General features: G+C 42.9%; 1 protein-coding gene across 1 annotated transcript; it reads right to left on the bottom strand.

Moving 5' to 3' along the window:
- Positions 1-54: 54 nt before the first annotated feature.
- LOC124289470 (zinc transporter 9-like) lies at positions 55-27,967 on the bottom strand. The gene is given in 19 exon segments (XM_046726086.1): positions 55-4,657; positions 5,015-5,128; positions 5,622-5,748; positions 6,613-6,675; positions 6,798-6,935; positions 6,937-7,006; positions 7,238-7,309; positions 7,821-7,860; positions 8,073-8,208; positions 20,855-20,910; positions 21,243-21,345; positions 21,802-21,857; positions 22,888-22,985; positions 23,295-23,365; positions 25,136-25,228; positions 25,681-25,780; positions 26,225-26,488; positions 27,227-27,365; positions 27,889-27,967. Coding segments are annotated over 18 exon segments (1,767 nt in total). The 5' UTR covers positions 27,348-27,365; positions 27,889-27,967; the 3' UTR covers positions 55-4,612.
- Positions 27,968-27,976: the final 9 nt, after the last annotated feature.

The raw sequence follows: 27,976 nt of genomic DNA, 5'->3' as shown, positions 1-27,976 counted from the left end.
CTAGGTGACCCAACCACCCTGACGTACTGGTGGAATGACAACACAAAGCCAGGGTGTATTACTTTCCTTTATGTATTTCAGTTTGCTGACTTTCAACATGGATATATGACAAGGTAACAAGCTAAAACTCCATAGCACATGTCACACGAAGACTATTAATACATGTCCTCATTAACAGTGTTCTCACAAAAAGTAAATAAATAATTCGATCAGTAAACTTGAAACTTTAATACAGGACCAAGATCAATTGAAAAAAATAGAAAATTAAGAAACAACTACATGCATTTGTGGTTTGGTAGAAAGAGAAAGTTTGTTTCTGAACTCCTCTGGTAAAAGTCATGGCATACAGACTTCACTGTACTTTCTAGCATATAACGATCAGACCAAATCAACAGTTTATACACATTCATGGATAACATCAAACTGAAACTTACCCATAGTTTGCAACAAGTCATGAAGTCAATTTTAAATTATACCATCAACTGAATCAACTGAAACAAATGCTGTGCTAACATAAATTCCAAGCTCTTTCTGAGAAAAATAAAACAACTACATGATCATCAAGAAATAGTCTGAAAATAAAAACAAGTCTGAATTCTTGAGTTCTTGAAATTATTAAGTCACTCATATTAAATTAGAAAATCTGTCAGTTAATTGGTCTGGTAAAGAAACAAAACACTCCAATAGCACTGAACAGGGCACATTATTAAACACCACAATGCGCTACATTCTTCAGCAAGACACTACAACTCTAACAGTACTGTGGCTTCTTCATAGTGGTATTTACCACTGGGATGGCAGCTTTTTCACCAAAATCTGCAGCTTGGTGCTGTTGGTCATTGTGTATCTCCTGTCATTCAGGGTGTAACATCTGCACTATGATAAACTCCTGAGAGTCATTCACTGCTATGGTTTTGTTTTGAGTCTGATTCAAATGACACAGCTGTCCAAACCAACTACATGTACTCATTTACCAGACAAATTGTGTTACTGACAAGGTGATGGAGAGGAAATGGCAACATCACTTCCCAAACATGGGTGTAATTTATGAACTGTCCTAGGTAGATATCATAATGGAATGCCTCACAAATATCAGGGCTTGAACTGATGTTCAGCAACACATGCTTGCTGTAGGGGGTGTGTCATAGGATTGGGTGGTAAGGCTCACTGTGCTGGTTGATGCAGGTCATATCTCAGTTGTGTAGATTGGTGCTCATAACGCCAACCACTGGGTTTCCTGCTCAGACTTGACTATTAGCAGGACAATGTGATATTGCTTAAATATTGCTGAGTTTGGCACTAAACAAACAAACAACTAACCGTAACAGAATGGATATATAACTTAACCGGATAACTGTGACCAAACATTCTTGGAATAAGTAGAATGTTGACATCAACCCCCTGGCCTACATTCACTGGAATGACATGCTAACCGCCATCCCTATAGATATGAGGCATTGTTGCATGTATGTCACCATAGGTGTGGTTCCATAACAAGGCCAATCATGGAAATGCAACACTGTCATGTAACCCAGCAACAACTAAAACACTGGAATCTCTTCACTTCACATACCATGACAACAAACAGCAACCGCTTTGCCGAGTTACAACAACCCTGATTAACACCACTTCAATCGCAGTAATAGTTCTACAACCCTCCTTTCACTGCAAATGGGTAGTTAGGATTGATAAACATTATATGTGTATTATCTGAAAGCCAACGTCTGGACTGCCCATGCATTTGATTATAAATGTCTTGTGTGGACCCCTACTGGTCCTTTATCACAATTTACAATTGTCTTGAAATGTTTTGATATCATTTAAAAAATAACCACCACAAACAAGGGAATTCTGTAAATCCTCTGATCCTCCCCACCTCTGGAGCTGGGTGAACCAACTCAACTAGTTTTCCAATTTCACTGGTCAAATTACTCTCATCAATGTCTGTCTTCAACAGAGAAGTGAAAGAAAGGCATCACAATTACTGGACAAGCATCTGGTCAAAAGACTGGTACATGTATGTTCAACTTAAAATAATTACAGCTTATAACCTACTATGTGACTTTACAGTTCTGAACATGGTCAAAGCTGATTGGTCACTTGAAGCAATATGTTATACACATATGGATATATCAGTCTATTGTCCATCTTATCACATATCGATAAAATTATGCCCTCAGAACAAGAGGTTGACTTAGGTGCTGTTTCTTTGTAGACATTTCAGTTGTTTCATGACTTTCTTAAAATAACAATGGACAATTGCATGAATTAAGAACCCAAGCTTGTAATTACAGTCCAGTGATATCCCTATTTACACACAATGTTCATATAATGTGATCACTCGGGACATATAATCTGTAACTCCTGAAAGGCACCAGTAAAACTCTAAATCTGACACGTCTTCCATACACATTCTTATAGAACCTCAAATCACGATTTGCTAGCTGTACTATCACAACACTGGTCATGTGTGAGAACTCAGAAGCCCAAGAGCTGATGACCCCATCCTGTCCACTGAACAGCAGGCTGAAGCAGTAGACTGGCATCAGTCTGGACTACCAGCAACAGCAGCCATCTGCTACTCCTGTAGTCGAGTGTGTGTTGAATATACACATACGTACAGGCCCGCCTGCATCTCCACACCCCATATCCCTGTACCCGATACCCCTAAATCTGCTCATACATCATAAACCCACAGCACACACAGACACATGAAAGTACATTGGCAACCCCAATCTGAATGTGTAAACCTGTGTGTGAACTTGTGTAGAGGGAGAAATTGCACACAGGGTAAGAACCCATAATAATCAATAATAATGATCAAAACAAAGTATGATTTGACTGAAAATATTATGTATGACTTTTACAAATACCTACATATAATTCAATGACTGACACGAGAAGAAAATAACGAATAGCCTGATGGCCTTGTATTAAACAGTAAGGCCAAACCAATTTTATTTCTTGTTTTACGGATCCGCTGTTCGTATTTTTTTCAAAATAAGAAAAAAAATAAAAATTATTTTTCTCCACTCAAAAAATAAAATCCTAATGTTTTTATTGGCCAAATATGTAAACTTACAAGAAAATGTTTTTTAGATTGTATTTTACCCATATACACTTCATAAATTGCCGAAAGTAAAATACTGTTAGCACTGAGAAGGAATATTACTTTGACTGGTGATTAATTTATTTTATTTTTTTCCTCCTGTCTTTAGGTTTTCTGAGGACAAAAATCCGTAAAAAAAAGAAATAAACTTGGTCTGGCCTAACTGTTTTTCTTTAAATCTAATAAGCTGTGACTGACACATCTTGCAACTGACCTCCACATATTCCAATCTACACATGCAGCACCATCCTCACTGATGCAGTGATCATTCATCCTATTCACTACCATAGCTTTGTTCAGACTTAACCATACTAAAAGCAGCCATTCAGTGAAATTACAAATCATGTGAGAGAGACATTTTGATTTAATGTCGCATTGGCATGACTTCAACCACAAAGCAACAACATGTGGGAGAAGTAATCAATAATAGCAATAGAGCTGGTGATGTTACAAAACACAGCCAAGCTGGGTTCAGGGATTGTACCATGATATAACATGATGTATATACATGGATGACACAACACAAGCATATTGCTGTGTTCTTTCTTTTCTCCGTCACCTTGTGAATCCAGAAAGGAAATAAATTCAGGAACAAGACTAACACAGACATGTTTGCATCACAACAATTGTGGCATCAAGTCTTAGCACCCTGGGCTATGTTCCACAAAGCAATATTAGCGCTGAGGTGATTGGAACTCCCATATTGCAAAGACTTACAGTGATCATGACACTAAGATCACTAAGTGGAACAGGGTCCTGGTATGATATAGGCAAATATTACACATTGTGGAACAGCCGTCGTGATATAAATAATTATCATGTGAAGTCTGTTGGTATTTGCTTGTCAGGAGTTATCTCCCCTAACTATCCCTTGGCACAAGACTGTTGATCTTAAAACACTGAGTTCTCAAGAGAAACGGTGCTGTTGAGAAAGTAAAAATGAAGAAGTCAGGATATGTTAAAGAATATTGTGCAGAAATATTTCATCAGAGAAAGCTTCTCCACCAATGTGTATCTCTCATCAGTTCACTGGGTGCACTCCGTTTATTCCACTACCTAATTCAGCCTTGCATTGTTGATAGAATCAGGGTCAAACACAACATCCCTGTACATTAAGCAGAATAACACATCAGACAAACAGCTTATCATATGCTTCATGGAATTTACTGGGACAGGCAACAAGAATATTTAACTTCAAGAATTTTGTTTTCCAGAATTTAACAAATAACTTAGTGTCAAGATTCAAGACAGATAGTATTTTGTCATGTGACAAAAACATGACCAAAACTACCTCTTCACTATGAATCAATCCCATGCTCTGTCTGTGGTGGGCTTGAGGTGCATGTGCCTATCTGGAATCTATGTGGTGCCATTATATAAGCATCAGAAGCAGGCTCCATGTACAACATGTGGCACTGGGTTGATGCTCTGTGGAATGGGATGTCTAAGATTGCACTAGTCCTCTTGCTGAATAACTCTTGACTAGGTTATCTCCCCTTGGTCTCATAAGGCCTCCAGGTCCACATGCCTCAGCTGGGGGTGGGTTTTCTGCAGACAGAGCAGAGCATGAAAATATCACAATGAACTATATACAATCAATAAAAGTAATTACACATGGGCATACATGTAACAATTCTGTTAAAACACAGGAAAAAGTGCAAAGATTTTGTTCAACATAATTGTCTTGGTCCTTGTAGAACATTTCCATGATTTGATCAACTTTCAAAGGATATTACTAATTTTGGGATGAATCCTAAAAACAAATTTGTAAGTGTATGAGTGTAAGGCTTTGTAAGTAAAGTCTGCAACTGGCCTAATTTATATCTTTCATCAGCTCACATCAACCTAGATGTAGGATACAGAGGGTCCATCTTTACCCAATAATGTTTCATCAGCAATATTTACCTTGAGTTTCTTTTCAATCCTGTCGACCTCCTCCCCCAGGAGGTCGATGATCTTCTCTCCGTGGTTCAACATGAAGCCCTCTACGTCCTCCACCTTCTGCAGCTCACGCATCTCCTGCAGCCACCAAACACACAGTACAATACATGTCTTATAAACATTTAACACTACAGCAGTTCAAGTTGTATCACAAGGGGAAAGTCCAAAATGATGCAGGTCATCCAGGTCACCAGCCTGAAACCGTCAAGTCCAGGTGCTGACTGCGAAGCATCACAATGGGCACAGTCTCTGACCGGAAGCCATGATGCTAACCCTGGCAGCTGTTGAATACAACTCTGCCATTTGTGTACAGCTTATGTAGGATGAATGACTGAATATTGCTTAGCGCCTTGAGCATGCACTAGTTGCCTGGATATATGCGCTATATAATATCCTATAATTATGACACACCAGCAATTTTCTAGCCATTTATTGCTTACATACAACTTACATCTTAATGACCATAATAACAGTACTATGGACTATTTTCTCTAACTTGTGCTTGTAATCAAAAGTTTTTCGAATTCTGAAGGAAGGTCATTTTACCATTAAGAAGCAATAGAAAACTCACTGCAAGTAGCTGTTCCAAGTCCAGCTTGTAAAGGTATGCACGAGTTATCTCCCTTCCGTCGAAGTCCACCTCGGCCTTGAACCTCACCATGCCGGCCATATCAGTGGCCTTCACATCATGAAGTGACCTACAGAAGGTCAAGAAGCAAGTCTCACATCAAGCGTTATGTGCATCTGATGTAAATACCTGAACATGCACTCAGTAACTACAAACAAAAAATCTAACGGGCTAATATCCACTAATCATGGTATAACATCCACTTGTCTATGTTCAACCAGTCTTGACCAAACTGATCATGTGATAAAGCCCACTTCAGCCAGTGATAACATCAACCAGAAAATCTGATCATGCCAACTTGACCATGTGATAACATCCCAACCTATCCTACTGAGCATGTGATGATACCCATCCAATCAATGGATAACACCCAGCAGATCATGTGATAACATCCAGCAGATCATGAGACAACACCAATCCAACCATGTGATAACACCAATCCAATCATGTGATAACACCCATCCAATCAAATGATAACACCCAGCAGATCATGTGATAACACACATCCAATCATGTGATAGCACGCAGCAGATAAGGAGATAACACCTTTCAATCATGTGATAGCATTCAGCCGATCATGAGATCATGTCAATCATGTGATAACACATCACCTTTCAATCATGTGATAACATGCAGCAGATAAGGAGATAACACCTTTCAATCATGTGATAACATGCAGCAGATAAGGAGATAACACCTGTCAATCATGTGATAACATGCAGCAGATAAGGAGATAACACCTGTCAATCATGAGATAACACCTGTCAATCATGTGATAACACGCAGCCGATAAGGATATAACACCTGTCAATCATGTGATAACACACAGCAGATAAGGAGATAACACCTTTCAATCATGTGATAGCATCCAGCAGATCATGTGATAACACCAATCCAATCATGTAATAATACTCAGATCTGGGATAACACCTACCTAATCATACGGTCACTCTCCAGGTCCTGGCTAATCTGTTGTTTCAGTGTATGTGGGATGGACCTGCAAGCAGAAACACACAACATGACGCAAATTGAATCAATCTTATTTTCAAATAAATGATGACTTATCAACCTCAATAAGCTAAAACAATTAAATCTCCAAGGATATAAAGTTTAAAGTACCTGCCAACCAGTGCTTCTGTGTTTGTGGTGATAATAAATGTAGCAACCACCCCAAGAAGGCCGCCTATCAACATGGAGCCGAGGGAGTCAGCGAAGGGGTTACCGGTGTAGTGTGTGATGCCCATACATGCGCCGCTATGCCGACCCGACCACAGCAGCCAGATCCTCCAGTAGCACAACGTTTACATTCGGATCAAACCCACCCTGCACTGAAACACAGAGAGGTCTCACATCCATCAGACTCAGAATTCACCTGCCTAGTAGGATATAATCCACACTTATTACCACAGACCTGACCCCAAATTGTCATTTTTTTATAATTTGTGACAGGTGGGCTGCCAAGTTTTTAACAGGTCATTATCAATTGGCTATGATGCAATGAACTCCATACATGCAGGTATTTTACTTTTGTCTTTCAGAAAACAGCTACTCCCACTTACCATACTGCCAGAATCTCATGTTCTTAGCTGGACTCTTCTTCCTCACCTGGTTCACAGCCACAAGCAGTGTGGCTGAAACAGTAGCAACTCTCAACTTACACAAGCAGTGTTGCTGAAACAGTAGCAACTCTCAACTTACACATTCTATCATACAGTTACCATACTGAACGTATCCCAGATAGAACCTTGTACATACTCATAATAACTGACGTCAACAGTCATTCTGTCCATCATCAAAAGATGAGACACAATCACATATTTAATTTAATCTAAAGAAATGCATTACCATCATGATAGACATTTACCGATTCCTATATTTACTCAGTCAAGTGAGTGAGTGAATAGTGTTTTATCCCAATTTATTACGCAGTGCTTAGAGGAAATGTAAGCTTGTCTCGTGGTTGATATCATAACAATACAAGTGTGATGAAAAACAATCTGTCCAATCACAGCTTAGAGATGTTCCTCCTTGATGTAAGTACTAACACAACCATCACTACTCGAACTGCTATAATGACCTTTGATAGGCAAATAGGGTCAACTTCTGTTTTTTTTCTGTCTGACAAAGTTAACGTCAGCTCACCTCCTTCTGAGACGAAGGCAGCTGCTAGAGTCCCAACAGCCTGAAACATAATCAGGTAACCATGGTTACTGCAAGTTTCAAGCTGTTTAAGTGGCAAATGGACACAGTTATCAATAAATAATGATGGTTTAATTCAGGGATATCACTCTGGGACTTGCACACTCTACTCCAGGAATGTGCAGATTCTCATGATCTCTCCAGTACTTCAACCTGAAATCAGGCCAACTGTTACAAGACAGTCAGTGTACCTACCCAGTACATAGAGCCAAGTTGTTCTGGATGGAGGAAACCCTGGATACCATGGTAACAGGACAGGCCTGAACCCAGACAGAAGATACCCACACCGCTGATCAGGGAAGAGATGTGTCTCAGATTGACAAACCCATATCTGTAACAGACAAGCCAGGGATGTAGATACAGTCAGCTGACCAGGAGGTCATGGACAATGGTAACTTTAGTCGTGTGACAGTGAGGTCATGGACAATGGTTGCTATAGTCATGTGACCAGGAAGCCATGGACAATGGTAGCTGTAGTCATCTGACCAGGAAGCCATGGACAATGGTAGCTATAGTCATGTGATAGGGAGGTCATGGACAATGGTAGCTTTAGTCATGTGACAGGGAGGTCATGGACAATGGTAGCTATAGTAATGTGACAGGGAGGTCATGGACAATGGTAGCTAAAGTCATGTGACTGGGAGGTCATGGACAATGGTAGCTATAGTCATGTGAGAGGGAGGTCATGGACAATGGTAGCTGTAGTCATGTGACTGGGAGGTCACGGAGAATGGTAGCTATAATTATGTGACAGGGAGGTCATGGACAATGGTAGCTATAATCATGTGACAGGGAGGTCATGGACAATGGTAGCTATAATCATGTGACAGGGAGGTCATGGACAATGGTAGCTATAGTCATCTGAATGGGAGGTCTTGGACAATGGTAGCTATAATCATGAGACAAGAAGTCATGGACAATGGTAGCTACAGTAATGTGACAGGCAGGCCATGGACAATGGTAGCTACGGTCATGTGACTGGGAGGTCATGGACAATGGTAGCTATAGTCATGTGACTGGGAGGTCATGGACAATGGTAGCTACAGTCATATGAAAGGCAGGCCATGGACAATGGTAGCTATAGTCATGTGACAGGGAGGTCATGGACAATGGTAGCTAGTCATGTGACTGGGAGGTCATGGACAATGGTAGATTAGTCATGTGACAGGGAGGTCATGGACAAGGCTAGATTAGTCATGTGACCAGGAGGTCATGGACAATGGTAGCTATAGTCATGTGACTGGGAGGTCATGGACAATGGTAGCTATAATCATGTGACAGGGAGGTCATCGACAACGGTAGGTTTAGTCATGTGAGCAGGAGGCCATGGACAGTGGTTCCTATAGTCATCTGACTGGGAGGTCATGGACAATAGTAGCTATAGTCATGTGACAGGGAGGTCATGGACAATGGTAGCTTTAGTCATGTGATAGGGAGGTCATGGACAATGGTAGCTTTAGTCATGTGACTGGGAGGTCATGGGCAATGGTAGCTTTAGTCATGTGACAGGGAGGTCATGGACAATGGTAGCTTTAGTCATGTGACAAGGAGGTCATGGACAATGGTAGCTATAGTCATGTGACTGGGAGGTCATGGACAATGGTAGCTATAATCATGTGACAGGGAGGTCACGGACAATGGTAGCTACAGTCATGTGACAGGGAGGTCACGGACAATGGTAGCTATAGTCAAGTGACAGGGAGGTCATGGACAACGGTAGGTTTAGTCATGTGAGCAGGAGGCCATGGACAGTGGTTGCTTTCGTCATCTGACTGAGAGGTCATGGACAATGGTAGCTATAGTCATCTGACTGAGAGGTCATGGACAATAGTAGCTATAGTCATCTGACTGGGAGGTCATGGACAATGGTTGCTATAGTTATGTGACTGGGAGGTCACGGACAATGGTAGCTATAATCATGTGACTGGGAGGTCATGGACAATAGTAGCTATAGTCATGTGACTGGGAGGTCATGGACAATGGTAGCTATAGTCTGTTGACAGGGAGGTCTCGGACAATGGTAGCTATAGTCATGTGACAGGGAGGTCATGGACAACGGTAGGTTTAGTCATGTGAGCAGGAGGCCATGGACAGTGGTTGCTATCGTCATCTGACTGGGAGGTCATGGACAATAGTAGCTATAGTCATCTGACTGGGAGGTCATGGACAATAGTAGCTATAGTCATGTGACTGGGAGGTCATGGACAATGGTAGCTACAGTCTGTTGACAGGGAGGTCACGGATAATGGTAGCTATAGTCATGTGACAGGGAGGTCACGGACAATGGTAGCTATAGTCATGTGACAGGGAGGTCACGGACAACGGTAGGTTTAGTCATGGACAGTGGTTGCTATGGTCATTTGACTGGGTGGTCATGGACAATGGTAGCTATAGTCATCTGACTGGGAGGTCATGGACAATAGTAGCTATAGTCATCTGACTGGGAGGTCATGGACAATGGTTGCTATAGTCATCTGACTGGGAGGTCACGGACAATGGTAGCTATAATCATGTGACAGGGAGGTCATGGACAATGGTAGCTACAGTCATCTGACTGGGAGGTCATGGACAATAGTAGCTATAGTCATCTGACTGGGAGGTCATGGACAATGGTAGCTTTAGTCATGTGATAGGGAGGTCATGGACAATGGTAGCTTTAGTCATGTGACTGGGAGGTCATGGACAATGGTAGCTTTAGTCATGTGACAGGGAGATCATGGACAATGGTAGCTTTAGTCATGTGACTGGGAGGTCATGGACAATGGTAGCTTAAGTCATGTGACAGGGAGGTTACGGACAAAGGTAGCTTTAGTCATGTGACTGGGAGGTCACGGACAATGGTAGCTATAATCATGTGACAGGGAGGTCACGGACAATGGTAACTATAGTCATGTGACAGGGAGGTCATGGACAATGGTAGGTTTAGTCATGTGAGCAGGAGGCCATGGACAGTGGTTGCTATCGTCATCTGACTGGGAGGTCATGGACAATGGTAGCTATAGTCATCTGACTGGGAGGTCATGGACAATAGTAGCTATAGTCATCTGACTGGGAGGTCATGGACAATGGTTGCTATAGTCATCTGACTGGGAGGTCATGGACAATGGTAGCTATAGTCATCTGACTGGGAGGTCATGGACAATAGTAGCTATAGTCATGTGACTGGGAGGTCATGGACAATGGTAGCTATAGTCTGTTGACAGGGAGGTCTCGGACAATGGTAGCTATAGTCATGTGACAGGGAGGTCATGGACAACGGTAGGTTTAGTCATGTGAGCAGGAGGCCATGGACAGTGGTTGCTATCGTCATCTGACTGGGAGGTCATGGACAATAGTAGCTATAGTCATCTGACTGGGAGGTCATGGACAATAGTAGCTATAGTCATGTGACTGGGAGGTCATGGACAATGGTAGCTACAGTCTGTTGACAGGGAGGTCGTGGACAATGGTAGCTATAGTCATGTGACAGGGAGGTCATGGACAATGGTAGCTATAGTCATGTGACAGGGAGGTCATGGACAACGGTAGGTTTAGTCATGGTCAGTGGTTGCTATGGTCATCTGACTGGGTGGTCATGGACAATGGTAGCTACAGTCATCTGACTGGGAGGTCATGGACAAAAGTAGCTATAGTCATCTGACTGGGAGGTCATGGACAATGGTTGCTATAGTCATCTGACTGGGAGGTCACGGACAACGGTAGCTATAATCATGTGACAGGGAGGTCATGGACAATGGTAGCTACAGTCATCTGACTGGGAGGTCATGGACAATAGTAGCTATAGTCATCTGACTGGGAGGTCATGGACAATGGTAGCTTTAGTCATGTGATAGGGAGGTCATGGACAATGGTAGCTTTAGTCATGTGACTGGGAGGTCATGGACAATGGTAGCTTTAGTCATGTGACAGGGAGGTCATGGACAATGGTAGCTTTAGTCATGTGACTGGGAGGTCATGGACAATGGTAGCTTTAGTCATGTGACAGGGAGGTCATGGACAATGGTAGCTTTAGTCATGTGACAGGGAGGTTACGGACAAAGGTAGCTTTAGTCATGTGACTGGGAGGTCATGGACAATGGTAGCTATAATCATGTGACAGGGAGGTCACGGACAATGGTAGCTTTAGTCATGTGACAGGGAGGTCACGGACAATGGTAACTATAGTCATGTAACAGGGAGGTCATGGACAACGGTAGGTTTAGTCATGTGAGCAGGAGGCCATGGACAGTGGTTGCTATCGTCACCTGACTGGGAGGTCATGGACAATGGTAGCTATAGTCATCTGACTGGGAGGTCATGGACAATGGTAGCTATAGTCATCTGACTGGGAGGTCATGGACAATAGTAGCTATAGTCATCTGACTGGGAGGTCATGGACAATGGTAGCTACAGTCTGTTGACAGGGAGGTCATGGACAATGGTAGCTATAGCCATGTGACAGGGAGGTCACGGACAATGGTAGCTATAGTCATGTGACAGGGAGGTCATGGACAACGGTAGGTTTAGTCATGTGAGCAGGAGGCCATGGACAGTGGTTGCTATCGTCATCTGACTGGGAGGTCATGGACAATGGTAGCTATAGTCATCTGACTGGGAGGTCATGGACAATGGTAGCTATAGTCATCTGACTGGGAGGTCATGGACAATGGTACCTTTAGTCATGTGACAGGGACGTTACAGACAATGGTAGCTTTAGTCATGTGACTGGGAGGTCATGGACAATGGTAGCTTTAGTCATCTGACTAGGAGGTCATTGACAATGGTAGCTTTAGTCATGTGACTGGGAGGTCATGGACAATGGTAGCTTTAGTCATCTGACTAGGAGGTCATTGACAATGGTAGCTTTAGTCATGTGACTGGGAGGTCATGGACAATGGTAGCTTAAGTCATGTGACAGGGAGGTTACGGACAAAGGTAGCTGTAGTCATGTGACTGGGAGGTCACGGACAATGGTAGCTATAATCATGTGACAGGGAGGTCATGGACAATAGTAGCTATAGTCATCTGACTGGGAGGTCATGGACAATGGTTGCTATAGTTATGTGACTGGGAGGTCACGGACAATGGTAGCTATAATCATGTGACTGGGAGGTCATGGACAATAGTAGCTATAGTCATGTGACTGGGAGGTCATGGACAATGAAGTAGCTATAGTCTGTTGACAGGAGGTCTCGGACAATGGTAGCTATATAGTCATGTGACAGGAGGAGGTCATGGACAGCAGTAGAGTTTTAGTCATGTGAGCAGGAGGCCATGGACAGTGGTTGCTATAGATCATCTGACTGGGAGGTCATGGACAATAGTAGCTATAGTCATCATCTGACTGGGAGGTCATGGACAATAGTAGCTATAGTCATGTGACTGGGAGGTCATGGACAATGGTAGCTACAGTCTGTTGACAGGTCCGCGGATAATGGTAGCTATAGTCATGTGACAGGAGGTCCCGCGGACAATGGTAGCTATAAGAGTCATGTGACAGGGAGGTCATGGACAGCGGTAGGTTTTAGTCATGGACAGTGGTTGCTATGGTCATTTGACTGGGTGGTCATGGACAATGGTAGCTATAGTCATCTGACTGGGAGGTCATGGACAATAAGTAGCTATAGTCATCTGACTGGGAGGTCATGGACAATGGTTTGCTATAGTCATCTGACTGGGAGGTCACGCGGACAATGGTAGCTATAATCATGTGACAGGAGGTCATGGACAATAGTAGCTACAGTCATCTGACTGGGAGGTCATGGACAATAGTAGCTATAGTCATCTGACTGGGAGGTCATGGACAATGGTAGCTTTAGTCATGTGATAGGGAGGTCATGGACAATGGTAGCTTTAGTCATGTGACTGGGAGGTCATGGACAATGGTAGCTTTAGTCATGTGACAGGGAGATCATGGACAATGAAGTAGCTTTAGTCATGTGACTGGGAGGTCATGGACAATGGTAGCTTAAGTCATGTGACAGGGAGGATTTACGGACAAAGGTAGCTTTAGTCATGTGACTGGGAGGTCACGGACAATGGTAGCTATAATCATGTGACAGGGAGGTCACGGACAATGGTAACTATAGTCATGTGACAGGGAGGTCATGGACAATGGTAGGTTTAGTCATGTGAGCAGGAGGCCATGGACAGTGGTTGCTATCGTCATCTGACTGGGAGGTCATGGACAATGGTAGCTATAGTCATCTGACTGGGAGGTCATGGACAATAGTAGCTATAGTCATCTGACTGGGAGGTCATGGACAATAGTAGCTATAGTCATCTGACTGGGAGGTCATGGACAATGGTAGCTACAGTCTGTTGACAGGGAGGTCATGGACAATGGTAGCTATAGCCATGTGACAGGGAGGTCACGGACAATGGTAGCTTTAGTCATGTGACAGGGAGGTCATGGACAGTAGTAGGTTGAGTTTAGTCATGTGAGCAGGAGGCCATGGACGAGTGGTTGCTATCGTCATCTGACTGGGAGGTCATGGACAATGGTAGCTATAGTCATCTGACTGGGAGGTCATGGACAATGGTAGCTATAGTCATCTGACTGGGAGGTCATGGACAATGGTACCTTTAGTCATGTGACAGGGACGTTACGGACAATGGTAGCTTTAGTCATGTGACTGGGAGGTCATGGACAATGGTAGCTTTAGTCATCTGACTAGGAGGTCATTGACAATGGTAGCTTTAGTCATGTGACTGGGAGGTCATGGACAATGGTAGCTATAATCATGTGACAGGGAGGTCACGGACAATGGTAGCTTTAGTCATGTGACAGGGAGGTCACAGACAATGATAGCTCTAGTCATGTGACAGGGAGGTCATGGACAATGGTAGCTATAATTATGTGACTCGGAGGTCATGGACAATGGTAGCTTTAGTCATGTGAGTGGGAGGTCATGGACAATGGTAGCTGTAGTCATGTGACTGGGAGGTCACGGACAATGGTAGCTTTAGTCATGTGACTGGGAGGTCATGGACAATGGTAGCTGTAGTCATGTGAGTGGGAGGTCATGGACAATGGTAGCTATAGTCATCTGACTGGGAGGTCATGGACAGTGGTTGCTATGGTCATGTGACTGGGAGGTCATGGACAATAGTAGCTATAGTCATGTGACTGGGAGGTCATGGACAATGGTAGCTATAGTCATGTGACTGGGAGGTCATGGACAATAGTAGCTATAGTCATCTGACTGGGAGGTCATGGACAATGGTAGCTATAGTCATGTGACTGGGAGATCACGGACAATGGTAGCTATAATCATGTGACAGGGAGGTCATGGACAATGGTAGCTACAGTCATCTGACTGGGAGGTCATGGACAATAGTAGCTATAGTCATCTGACTGGGAGGTCATGGACAATGGTTGCTATAGTCATCTGACTGGGAGGTCATGGACAATGGTAGCTATAGTCATCTGACTGGGAGGTCATGGACAATAGTAGCTATAGTCATGTGACTGGGAGGTCATGGACAATGGTAGCTATAGTCTGTTGACAGGGAGGTCTCGGACAATGGTAGCTATAGTCATGTGACAGGGAGGTCATGGACAGCAGTAAGTTTAGTCATGTGAGCAGGGAGGCCATGGACAGTGGTTGCTATAAATCATCTGACTGGGAGGTCATGGACAATAGTAGCTATAGTCATCTGACTGGGAGGTCATGGACAATAGTAGCTATAGTCATGTGACTGGGAGGTCATGGACAATGGTAGCTACAGTCTGTTGACAAGGCTAAGTGGACAATGGTAGCTATAGTCATGTGACAGGAGGTCATGGACAATGGTAGCTATAGTCATGTGACAGGGAGGTCATGGACAACGGTAGGTTTAGTCATGGTCAGTGGTTGCTATGGTCATCTGACTGGGTGGTCATGGACAATGGTAGCTATAGTCATCTGACTGGGAGGTCATGGACAAAAGTAGCTATAGTCATCTGACTGGGAGGTCATGGACAATGGTTGCTATAGTCATCTGACTGGGAGGTCACGGACAACGGTAGCTATAATCATGTGACAGGGAGGTCATGGACAATGGTAGCTACAGTCATCTGACTGGGAGGTCATGGACAATAGTAGCTATAGTCATCTGACTGGGAGGTCATGGACAATGGTAGCTTTAGTCATGTGAGGGAGGTCATGGACAATGGTAGCTTTAGTCATGTGACTGGGAGGTCATGGACAATGGTAGCTTTAATCATGTGACAGGAGGTCATGGACAATGGTAGCTTTAGTCATGTGACTGGGAGGTCATGGACAATGGTAGCTTTAGTCATGTGACAGGGGAGGTCATGGACAATGGTAGCTTTAGTCATGTGACAGGGAGGTTACGGACAAAGGTAGCTTTAGTCATGTGACTGGGAGGTCATGGACAATGGTAGCTATAATCATGTGACAGGAGAGGTCCGCAGGACAATGGTAGCTTTAGTCATGTGACAGGAGGTCACGGACAATGGTAACTATAGTCATGTAACAGGGAGGTCATGGACAGCGGTAGGTTTAGTCATGTGAGCAGGAGGCCATGGACAGTGGTTGCTATAGAGTCACCTGACTGGGAGGTCATGGACAATGGTAGCTATAGTCATCTGACTGGGAGGTCATGGACAATGGTAGCTATAGTCATCTGACTGGGAGGTCATGGACAATAGTAGCTATAGTCATCTGACTGGGAGGTCATGGACAATGGTAGCTACAGTCTGTTGACAGGGAGGTCATGGACAATGGTAGCTATAGCCATGTGACAGGGAGGTCACGGACAATGGTAGCTATAGTCATGTGACAGGGAGGTCATGGACAACGGTAGGTTTAGTCATGTGAGCAGGAGGCCATGGACAGTGGTTGCTATCGTCATCTGACTGGGAGGTCATGGACAATGGTAGCTATAGTCATCTGACTGGGAGGTCATGGACAATGGTAGCTATAGTCATCTGACTGGGAGGTCATGGACAATGGTACCTTTAGTCATGTGACAGGGACGTTACGGACAATGGTAGCTTTAGTCATGTGACTGGGAGGTCATGGACAATGGTAGCTTTAGTCATCTGACTAGGAGGTCATTGACAATGGTAGCTTTAGTCATGTGACTGGGAGGTCATGGACAATGGTAGCTTTAGTCATCTGACTAGGAGGTCATTGACAATGGTAGCTTTAGTCATGTGACTGGGAGGTCATGGACAATGGTAGCTATAATCATGTGACAGGGAGGTCATGGACAATGGTAGCTATAATCATGTGACAGGGAGGTCACGGACAATGGTAGCTTTAGTCATGTGACAGGGAGGTCACAGACAATGGTAGCTTTAGTCATGTGACAGGGAGGTCATGGACAATGGTAGCTATAATTATGTGACTCGGAGGTCATGGACAATGGTAGCTTTAGTCATGTGAGTGGGAGGTCATGGACAATGGTAGCTGTAGTCATGTGACTGGGAGGTCATGGACAATGGTAGCTTTAGTCATGTGACTGGGAGGTCATGGACAATGGTACCTGTAGTCATGTGAGTGGGAGGTCATGGACAATGGTAGCTATAGTCATCTGACTGGGAGGTCATGGACAGTGGTTGCTATGGTCATCTGACTGGAAGGTCATGGACAATGGTAGCTATAGTCATCTGACTGGGAGGTCATGGACAATAGTAGCTATAGTCATCTGACTGGGAGGTCATGGACAATGGTTGCTATAGTCATCTGACTGGGAGGTCACGGACAATGGTAGCTATAATCATATGACAGGGAGGTCATGGACAATGGTAGCTACAGTCATCTGACTGGGAGGTCATGGACAATGGTAGCTATAGTCATCTGACTGGGAGGTCATGGACAATGGTAGCTTTAGTCATGTGATAGGGAGGTCATGGACAATGGTAGCTTTAGTCATGTGACTGGGAGGTCATGGACAATGGTAGCTTTAGTCATGTGACGGAGGTCATGGACAATGGTAGCTTTAGTCATGTGAGTGGGAGGTCATGGACAATGGTAGCTGTAGTCATGTGACTGGGAGGTCACGGACAATGGTAGCTTTAGTCATGTGACTGGGAGGTCATGGACAATGGTAGCTGTAGTCATGTGAGTGGGAGGTCATGGACAATGGTAGCTATAGTCATCTGACTGGGAGGTCATGGACAATGGTAACTTTAGTCATGTGACAGGGAGGTCATGGACAATGGTAGCTATAATTATGTGACTGGGAGGTCATGGACAATGGTAGCTTTAGTCATGTGAGTGGGAGGTCATGGACAATAGTAGCTGTAGTCATGTGACTGGGAGGTCCGCAGGACAATGAGTAGCTATAATCATGTGACAGGAGGTCATGGACAATGGTAGGTATAGTCATATGACTGGGGAGGTCATGGACAATGAAGTAACTTTACGAAATCATCTGACTGGGAGGTCATGGACAATAGTAGCTATAGTCATCTGACTGGGAGGTCATGGACAATAGTACTTTAGTCATGTGATAGAGGTCATGGACAATGGTAGCTTTAGTCATGTGACTGGGAGGTCATATGAACAATGGTAACTTTAGTCATGTGGCCGAGGAGGTCATGGACAATGGTAGCTTTTGAGTCATATGAGTGGGAGGTCATGGACAATATGGTGGCTATAGTCATGTGACTGGGAGGTGACGGACAATGGTAGCTACAGTCATCTGACTGGGAGGTCATGGACAATAGTAGCTATAGTCATCTGACTGGGAGGTCATGGACAATGGTAGCTTTAGTCATGTGACAGGGAGGTCATGGACAATGGTAGCTTTAGTCATGTGACAGGGAGGTCATGGACAATGGTAGCTTTAGTCATCTGACTAGGAGGTCATTGACAATGGTAGCTTTAGTCATGTGACTGGGAGGTCATGGACAATGGTAGCTTTAGTCATCTGACTAGAGGTCATTGACAATGGTAGCTTTAGTCATGTGACTGGGAGGTCATGGACAATGAGGTAGCTACTTCAGTGTGACAGGGAGGTCATAAGACAATGGTAGCTATAATCATGTGACAGGAGGTCACAGGACAATAGTTTACTTTCGTCATGTGACAGGGAGAGTCCACGGAACAATAGTAACTATAGTCATGTGACAGGAAGGTCATGGACAATGGTAGCTATAATTATAATGTGACTTCCGGAGTCATGAACAATGGTAGCTTTTAGTCGCTGTGAGAGTGGGAGGTCATGGACAATGGTACTCGCTGTCAGTCATGTGACTGGAGAGTCATGGACAATGGTAGCTTTAGTCATGTGACTGGGAGGTCATGGACAATGGTAGTAGCTGTGTGTCTGGCAGGTCATGGTGGGAGGTCATGGACAATGGTAGCTATAGTCATCTGACTGGGAGGTCATGGACAGTGATTTACTATGGTCATCTGACTGGAAGGTCATGGACAATGGTAGCTATAGTCATCTGACTGGGAGGTCATGGACAATAGTAGCTATAGTCATCGTCTGACTGGGGAGGTCATGGACAATGGTTGCTATAGTCATCTGACTGGGAGGTCCTGGGACAATGGTAGCTATAATCATATGACAGGGAGGTCATGGACAATGGTAGCTACAGTCATCTGACTGGGAGGTCATGGACAATGGTAGCTATAGTCATCTGACTGGGAGGTCATGGACAATGGTAGCTTTAGTCATGTGATAGGGAGGTCATGGACAATGGTAGCTTTAGTCATGTGACTGGGAGGTCATGGACAATGGTAGCTTTAGTCATGTGACGGAGGTCATGGACAATGGTAGCTTTAGTCATGTGAGTGGGAGGTCATGGACAATGGTAGCTGTAGTCATGTGACTGGGAGGTCATGGACAATGGTAGCTATAGTCATGTGACTGGGAGGTCATGGACAATGGTAGCTGTAGTCATGTGAGTGGGAGGTCATGGACAATGGTAGCTATAGTCATGTGACTGGGAGGCCATGGACAATGGTAGCTATAGTCATGTGACAGGGAGGCCATGGACAATGGTAGCTATAGTCATGTGACTGGGAGGTCATGGACAATGGTAGCTTTAGTCATGTGAGTGGGAGGTCATGGACAATGGTAGCTGTAGTCATGTGACTGGGAGGTCACGGACAATGGTAGCTATAGTCATGTGACAGGGAGGTCATGGACAATGGTAGGTATAGTCATCTGACTGGGAGGTCATGGACAATGGTAGCTATAGTCATGAGACAAGGAGGTCATGGACAATGGTAGCTATAGTCATGTGACTGGGAGGCCATGGACAATGGTAGCTATAGTCATGTGACCAGGAAGCCATGGACAATGGTAGCTATAGTCATGTGACTGGGAGGCCATGGACAATGGTAGCTATAGTCATGTGACTGGGAGGTCATGGACAATGGTAGCTATAGTCATGTGACTAGGAGGCCATGGACAATGGTTGCTATAGTCATGTGACCAGGAAGCCATGGACAATGGTAGCTATAGTCATGTGACTGGGAGGTCATGGACAATGGTAGCTATAGTCATGTGACAAGGAGGCCATGGACAATGGTAGCTATAGTCATGTGACAGGGAGGTCATGGACAATGGTAGCTATAGTCTGTTGACCAGGAGGCCATGGACAATGGTAGCTATAGTGATGTGACTGGGAGGCCATGGACAACATCACAACTACATCCAGTCTTTGTTAATATACATCTCAAACAATCATTAACAGGATGAAACCTGCATGACATCAGGATTTCCTCCCCTAACAGCATGTTAAGGTGTCATGCCTTGGTAAGTGGAACACTGTTTCAAATGTGTCCTTAACAGGGGTTAAACTATACTCACACTTTCTTAATTGATTGACAATCATATCATTAATTCGTATTGATACGTACATCATTAATTTGAAATTGCCACCAAACTTGATGTCAAGGTCAAGGGCGCTACTGCTAGACAGGCCTACATTGAAGAAAGCTGACTAAAGTATCAATGTCCAGGACGGGGGTCAGTTTGATGTGGCAGCAATACCCAGAGTGATTCAGATGTCATATGTTCCTACTTACGGGTGGTCAGAGTCAGGCTTCTGCATGGAGTGGTACAACCCAAATGCCAGGATAACCTGAAAAGGGAATTACTATTTTCTAGACATTGTGAAGCTGATTACCGAATTCACAAAATGACCAATTCAATAGTGATATATTTCAGCAGGTGTACAAATTTAGGCTAAGGCATTTTCAAGACCGACTAAGACAGACCTTTACCTATTACAGCTGCGTAAAATATGAGGAGATCACTTACAGCAATAGTCCCATTCCACAATTCATTCTCTCAAAAAGAGCGTCATACAGTACGGGGTTTAAGACTATTGTAGTGCTACTTTAGGATTAATTTCTGAAACAGGCTTTGTTTGACAGTACCAAGCAGGGACTATTGCCAGCAATATAGACCTACCTGGTTGACAGTGTCAGCCATTGAGTGAATGACTTCTGAGAACATACTGTGTGAGCCTGTGAAGATCCATGCTACAAATTTTATCAGGCTGTTCAAAGCATTACTGAAACCACAAAAACAGATGATGTTACAGCAACAAAAATCGACAGAACCTTCACCATGTTCATTACAGAGACCAATATCTGCATCCACATAATCTTTATCTAGAATTCTTTGCTTATCTCTACACACACATGAAATATTTTTCACTGACATTTCATATCACTGTCATGAGCCTCAAGGTTATAATATGGTTTCAGATCTCACTGTATTTGTTATTTTCCAAAATCATAATGTACATATGCTTGTCTGCAATCCCACAATACCTAAGTAGCCAGTACATTATGGAGCTGGGTCAGGTACACTTGTAGTGACATTGCAAGCAATATATTGTACCATCAGAGAAAGATGGCATGCACAAGTCTGACCACAATCCACTTAGCTTGCTTCTTACAACAAGCAAAGATTTCTTGGGACTTAACGACTTGCCTAAAAAGTGACATATTATCCTGAAACTTACACAAAAATTGCTGACATGACAACTCTTCCTGTACCACTCTCCAAAAATATTTCCCTCTGAAAATAAAAAATCGTAATCCTGTACACAATGGCTATATTGACATAAGCAGTATTGAATGTAATCTTCCAGATATATCAAGATGGTCTCCAAGCTGCCAACATCCACACAGTGATGGTATTAGTAATACGATTAAACTTAGGAGGGACTATGCTCACAGTCTTTGGTTCATTTTCAGAAAGGTTGGCACTGACATTATTGTGTGGAAAATACACATTGTCTCTGTGTAATTAACAGGTTTGTTGATATAAATACTTTGTGACAAAGAAAGTGGTTTGTGAACAACTTGGATGACATGTGCCAGAACCTACTGTCAATTTGTCTAAGTACAGTCTTCCCTTAAATTGATCATCACATATTTAATAGTGTTACTGACTCAAGCAGATATAATTTCTGTCCACAAAACAACTTCATGCTCACTTATTGTTAAAGGTAAATAAAAATCTTCTTTAAGTTAGGGATGTTAAAATAAGGGATGTTAAAAGGTTTAAAGTCTGGAAGAGGCTTGGCTGGTTTGGTTGGTTTGGTTGGTTTGTTGTTTAATGCCGCACTCAGCAATATTCCAGCTATATGTCGGCAGTCTGTAAATAATCGAGTCTGGACCAGACAATCAAGTGATCAACAGCATGAGCATCGATCTACACAACTGGGATACGATCACATGTGTCAACCAAGTTAGCGAACCTGACCACACAATCACGTTAGTCGCCTTTTACGACAAGCATGGGTTGCTGAAGATCAATTCTAACCCGGATCTTCACAGATTCTGGCAGAGGCAGTGCATCATCTTGCTGAACAGTATTTCTCCAGCATGTCAGAAACAGTGTCATACATTGTAGACATCTCTCAGTGAGGTGAAACCTCCAAACACTGACCTAGACAAACCAAGAATCATAACTGATAATCTGGGGTTTGAACCCATGACCAGCAGATCCCAGTTCAGCCAAGGGACACAACTCTGCACAATTACCACAGAAAGAAGTACATGGAGGGTACAAAGAGAAATATTATGAGTAAAAGGAAACTAACAACTGTGTAATTTTTGTCAGTGGGTGGACGATCTTCTGTCATGGCCGATACTCGTAGTTTGTGCTGGTCAATGAGGCCCCGAATCTCAAACACATCATCTAGGTATACAAGGGAGACAATTCTTAAATGTTATTTCTTCTGTTTGTTTGTTCATTGATTGATCCATGGTATTAATTAAAATATAGGTTAATCCTTTAAACATAACACCTTATCGTGCAATGTTTCACTAACATGTTGAAAATACTTTTTAAACATGTAATTATTCAACTATTTCAAATGTCCATAAACTTCCAAAAGAAATTCAAACTATTTATGTGATGCATTGTAAAACTACACTGCAGTAATATATAGGTTCTGAGTTTGTGCAAGTTAGCTATAAAGCTACACACAACTCGGTGTAGACTCACATCGGTTTCCGTCCATCAGCTTTTGTTTCTCCTTGTTGAGTTTTTCCAGGCTGCCCCACACTCTCGCGGCTCTGTTGAAGCCGACACAAACAGGGTATACCGTTACTAAGATCTTAAAGTACACACCAGCATTTGCTAAACAGTAGACTGACTGACTGAGTTTGGTTTTACGCCGCTTTTAGCAATATTCCAGCAACATCATGGCGGGGGACACCAGAAATGGGCTTCACACATTGTGCCCATGTGGGGACTCGAACCCGGGTCTTCGGCGTGACGAGCCAACGCTTTAACCATTAGGCTACCCCACCGCGCCGCTAAACAGTAGAAAGATCATAACTGCATGGTAATTTTACATGTGCATTTCAGCAATTCTCAACACTGACTAGTCAGTTGAAGAATCATGATGTATTCAGTAATATTCCAGCTATATGACAACGGTCTGTAAATAATCGAGTCCAGACCACACAATCTTGTGATTGATATCATGAGCATCGATCCAGAGAATTGTGTAAGATGACATGAATCAGTGGCTACCTGAATCCTGTTAGTTGCCTCTTAAGTAGCTTCGTTATTACAATAAAAACAGTGAATTTGTATTGCACTTTTTCCACACTTGGATATTATGCTCAAAGCACACAATATGGCAGGACATTAGCCATTGCTTGTGACGTTACAACAACTGAACAATAATCCTCAGCATGGTCGTTGACATTTCCTTGTACACAATGGAGGGAGGAAGTTCACCATTTTCATCCATGAAGTTTGAAAATTAGTGATTATTTATCCCAAGGTGTGGATTTTACACCATTCATTCATGCAGACAGATAACCTGTAATTCCATATAGACTGGAAGTCATTCTCTTAATACAGCTAGTCTAGGTGTACATCAACAGGTTGAAATTTTGTGTGGATCACCCTCGATAATAAATAATAAATATAAATTCATAATGCACCTTTTCCATGTACAAGGCACATGCTCAAAGCGCTAACACACGTACTGTAGGTGGATAAAATACATATGTACAATGAGTTAGTGAGTGAGTTTAGTTTGACGCCGCACTCAGCAATATTCCAGCTATATGGCAGCAGTCTGTAAATAACTGAGTCTGAACGAGACAATTCAGTGATCACCCGCACCTTCACAGGTCTATACAATGAGGGAATTGTGGCTAGTCTTAATACAATAAATACAGATGAGTCTTGTACAGGCTTTTGAAGGAATTAAAGTCAACTGCTGATTTAGGGCGAGAGTGAGTGAGTGTGGTTTCACGCCGCTTTTAGCAATATTCCAGCAATTTCACGGCGGGGACACCAGAAATGGGCTTCACATATTGTACCCATGTGGGGACTCGATCCCGGTCTTTGGTGTGACGAGGGAATGCTTTAACCACTAGGCTACCCCATCGCCCCTTGAAATTTTGTGAATTTGTTACTTAGATATGCTGTATGTTTATCGATCAACTGATACTACAGTGCTGGTAGACCAAGACAATGACAGTCAGGCCAAATCTGGAAATGCCACCCACAATCTGGGCAACTATTTGGTGATCACTGTCATTCTTTCCAGCAGGGGCATTGGGGTAGCTCCATGGTTAAAGCATTCGCTCATCATGACAAGGCCTGGATTTGATTCCCCACATGGGTATAATATGTGAAGCCAATTTCTATATTCCCCAACTGTGATATTGCTGGAATATTGCTAAAAGTGGCGGAAAATCCAACTCACTCACTCATTCCCAGCAAACAGGATTAGTATCATCTGGTGAATAAAATTACAAAACATTCCTCTATTGAACCAAGCAGTATGGATAAATGGAACATCAGGGGACTCCAATACTCACAAATCTTCAACGTCTGAGCGCAGATACACAACTATCTTTGGTCCTGTCTCATATGGACTCCGCCGTGAGTACTTTGGCAGCTCATCGAGATCGCTGGATAAGGAATGATAGTTACGTAGTTTCAAACATGACAACAACTTAGATGGCCTGGTAGTGTCATATGTAAGTTAGAATAGAGTCAAAGTCCATTACACCAGGCTGGTCCAATTACCAGCGCACACTTTTTACAGAACGCTTCATGGTTACCATGACAACAAGGAAAACAAAGACCATCTAATGTATCTATGTTTATGAATTTAATCATTTCTTTGCAGCCATATTCCATAAGTAGAACATTCGGTCTGTAAATAGTCTGGACCGGACAATTGAGTGACTGGCACCATGATGACAGGCATCTACCAAGTCAGCGATTCTCACCACCCCACTGCCTCTCAGTCTCACAACATGTACAGGTTAAAGAAGATCAATTCTAACCTGTCTCTTTACTCTTGGTGGAATTTCTTTACAAACTACACATACAATATGAACTTCTTTAGCCAACTCACCTTGGTTTGAGGAGGTATTCATTCATAGCCCTGACAGGTAGAATGTATATATTGCCTGTATAGCTGTAGTCTATTGACTTCTTTCTTGCTCGAGGGGTAACTACAAGCATACAGTTAGACAGTTGTCACTAGTTGTCCTGCTTCATACACTCATAAAGTGATCTGGGACAGCGTTAGAACCCTTTCTAACCATTTCCCACTAGATGACAGGACCAGTGAGTGGACAATAATTAGTGGTCCTGTCAGTACTTCACTGGTCCAAAATAACATTCGCAGATTTACTTAACTATCAAAAATATCATATTCATTTGAATTTTTAACATCTTTTAAATTTTTAAATATTCACCAGCCACCAGGACCACTGCAAACTTGTCATTTAGTGGTCCTGATGAATTTTTACTGGTCAGGGACCACAGGACCAGCATAAATTTCTGCACACTGCAGGGAGTTAAACATAGTAAACACCAAAATTTCAAATCCATTACAGTTTACACTGCTTCACTATACAAATGGTGTCCAGTTCACAACATGCACAAACATTCACCTTTTAAAACCTTCTGTGGTTGTGATGACTTTGTATCCACCGAGGTGTTGGAGGACGCATCTGGAGCCTTTGGACTAGAAAGTGGGCTTTGGGCTCTAGCAGCAGGGGCAGCCATCTTGGGCTGAGGAGATCCAGGTTCGGATTGTCCATCCTGGCTCCCTGTGCTCGAGCTCAGCTGGCGTTCAAGGTTGGCAAGAGTCTGGGACCAGGTACCCTGGATTTTCTTGATATATTTGCGTGTGGTGCTGAACTGTCGCTGACAATCTACATGTAAATTAACAAGGTATGACTATCTTGTGGTCATGTAGCCATTGACAGTGGATATTAGTTCTCTCACGTTGGTTTGCCAGTAGACACCAGGGACCCTATCCACAAAATGTTCACAGAAACAGGCTATTCATAAGCATATAACAAAGTTTAGAGTTGCTATGAACACTTTGTAGATTGGGAAGCAGTACTTAAGCAAAGCATGTTAAGAAGGTTTCTGTACCATAATATCCCTGATTGAAACTCAACTGATTATGTAACTTACATTTCTCATCCAAACATGACAGTGAGTTAAAATTTAACATCACTATTATTAAACAGAAAACTGTCTGAAAACTAACAAACAAAAAGCAAAGCATCCTTTCCCAGCAAACATTGTATTTGTAAACCAGCATGATCAAGCTGGATAACCCTGACAAACAACAAGTTTACTTCTTTCCAGATACTGTAATTTAGAACATGTTATGTGAAAATAATATGATCAGATTCAGTTGAAGGATGGGTAAAAAAAAGTCCTGATGACAAAGACCTAAACTGTAGATGTTATGGTGAGCTACTAAACAACTGAGGTAATGAAGCAAAGTATCCTTGATCAATATAGATAAATAAGATTAACTTCAAGATGGTTTACCCTGACAGATTAACACACCTTGTAAACCTGATAAATGAATAGCATGATCAGTTTTATTAGCGGTAATGGTTAAGATTAAGAAGATGTGACCCTATCCTCCTCACCTCTACACAAGTGGTGAGAAACCTTTCTCTGCTGAAGTCCCACTCCAACTCGAAGCTGAGATCTCAGAGCCTGCTGCAACAACAACTGTGCCTCATGACACAGTGGTCGCAACATCGTCATGCTGTTATGAGTTGGAACCTGTGTTACAATTGAACATGTTGAAACAATTGGTAAGAGAAATCTTATCTGTATGATAAGTTTTTTAAGCAATGTATTAATGATTTTCATGCCATGCATATTTTAAGCTGGGAAATACGAATCACAGCCGACATATTGCTTATCATCAACGCGAAAGTAACGGGATATACTGACAGTGACAAAATCGGATTATGATTATCATGATTATGTCTGTCATTTCTGGGATATTTATGAACGAGTAATGAAAAGATCGAACACAGTCTTTAATTCATTCAGTAGCTGATACACATTTATTTATCGTGTAAGAAGTATTTAATCACTTGCAATAGTCCGACCGGCTCACTGATCCACTACTGCTAATAGGCTAATACTTGTCAGGTGATGTCTGTTCTGGCAGTTGACATTCCTTCTGTCGATGTCACCTTGACAGACACGGAGTCAACAATATTATCTATTACATATTCAACAAGCGGTCATATTTATACAGCACCATTGATCACTTTAAACATTATCTTGCCGTTACCTTTGCAACACGCAAACTAATTCTTCACATCATGTAATCCCTGCACGTTAGGGAACCATCTTTGTTTATAAATATATTTGTGGTCTCG

The sequence above is a fragment of the Haliotis rubra genome, unplaced genomic scaffold (assembly GCF_003918875.1).
Source record: "Haliotis rubra isolate DU_JTF1 unplaced genomic scaffold, ASM391887v1 Scf442, whole genome shotgun sequence".
NCBI classification, from domain to species: Eukaryota; Metazoa; Mollusca; class Gastropoda; order Lepetellida; family Haliotidae; genus Haliotis; species Haliotis rubra.
The sequence above is the reverse complement of the archived record's forward strand: the minus strand, read 5'-3'. Positions and strand labels throughout refer to the sequence as shown.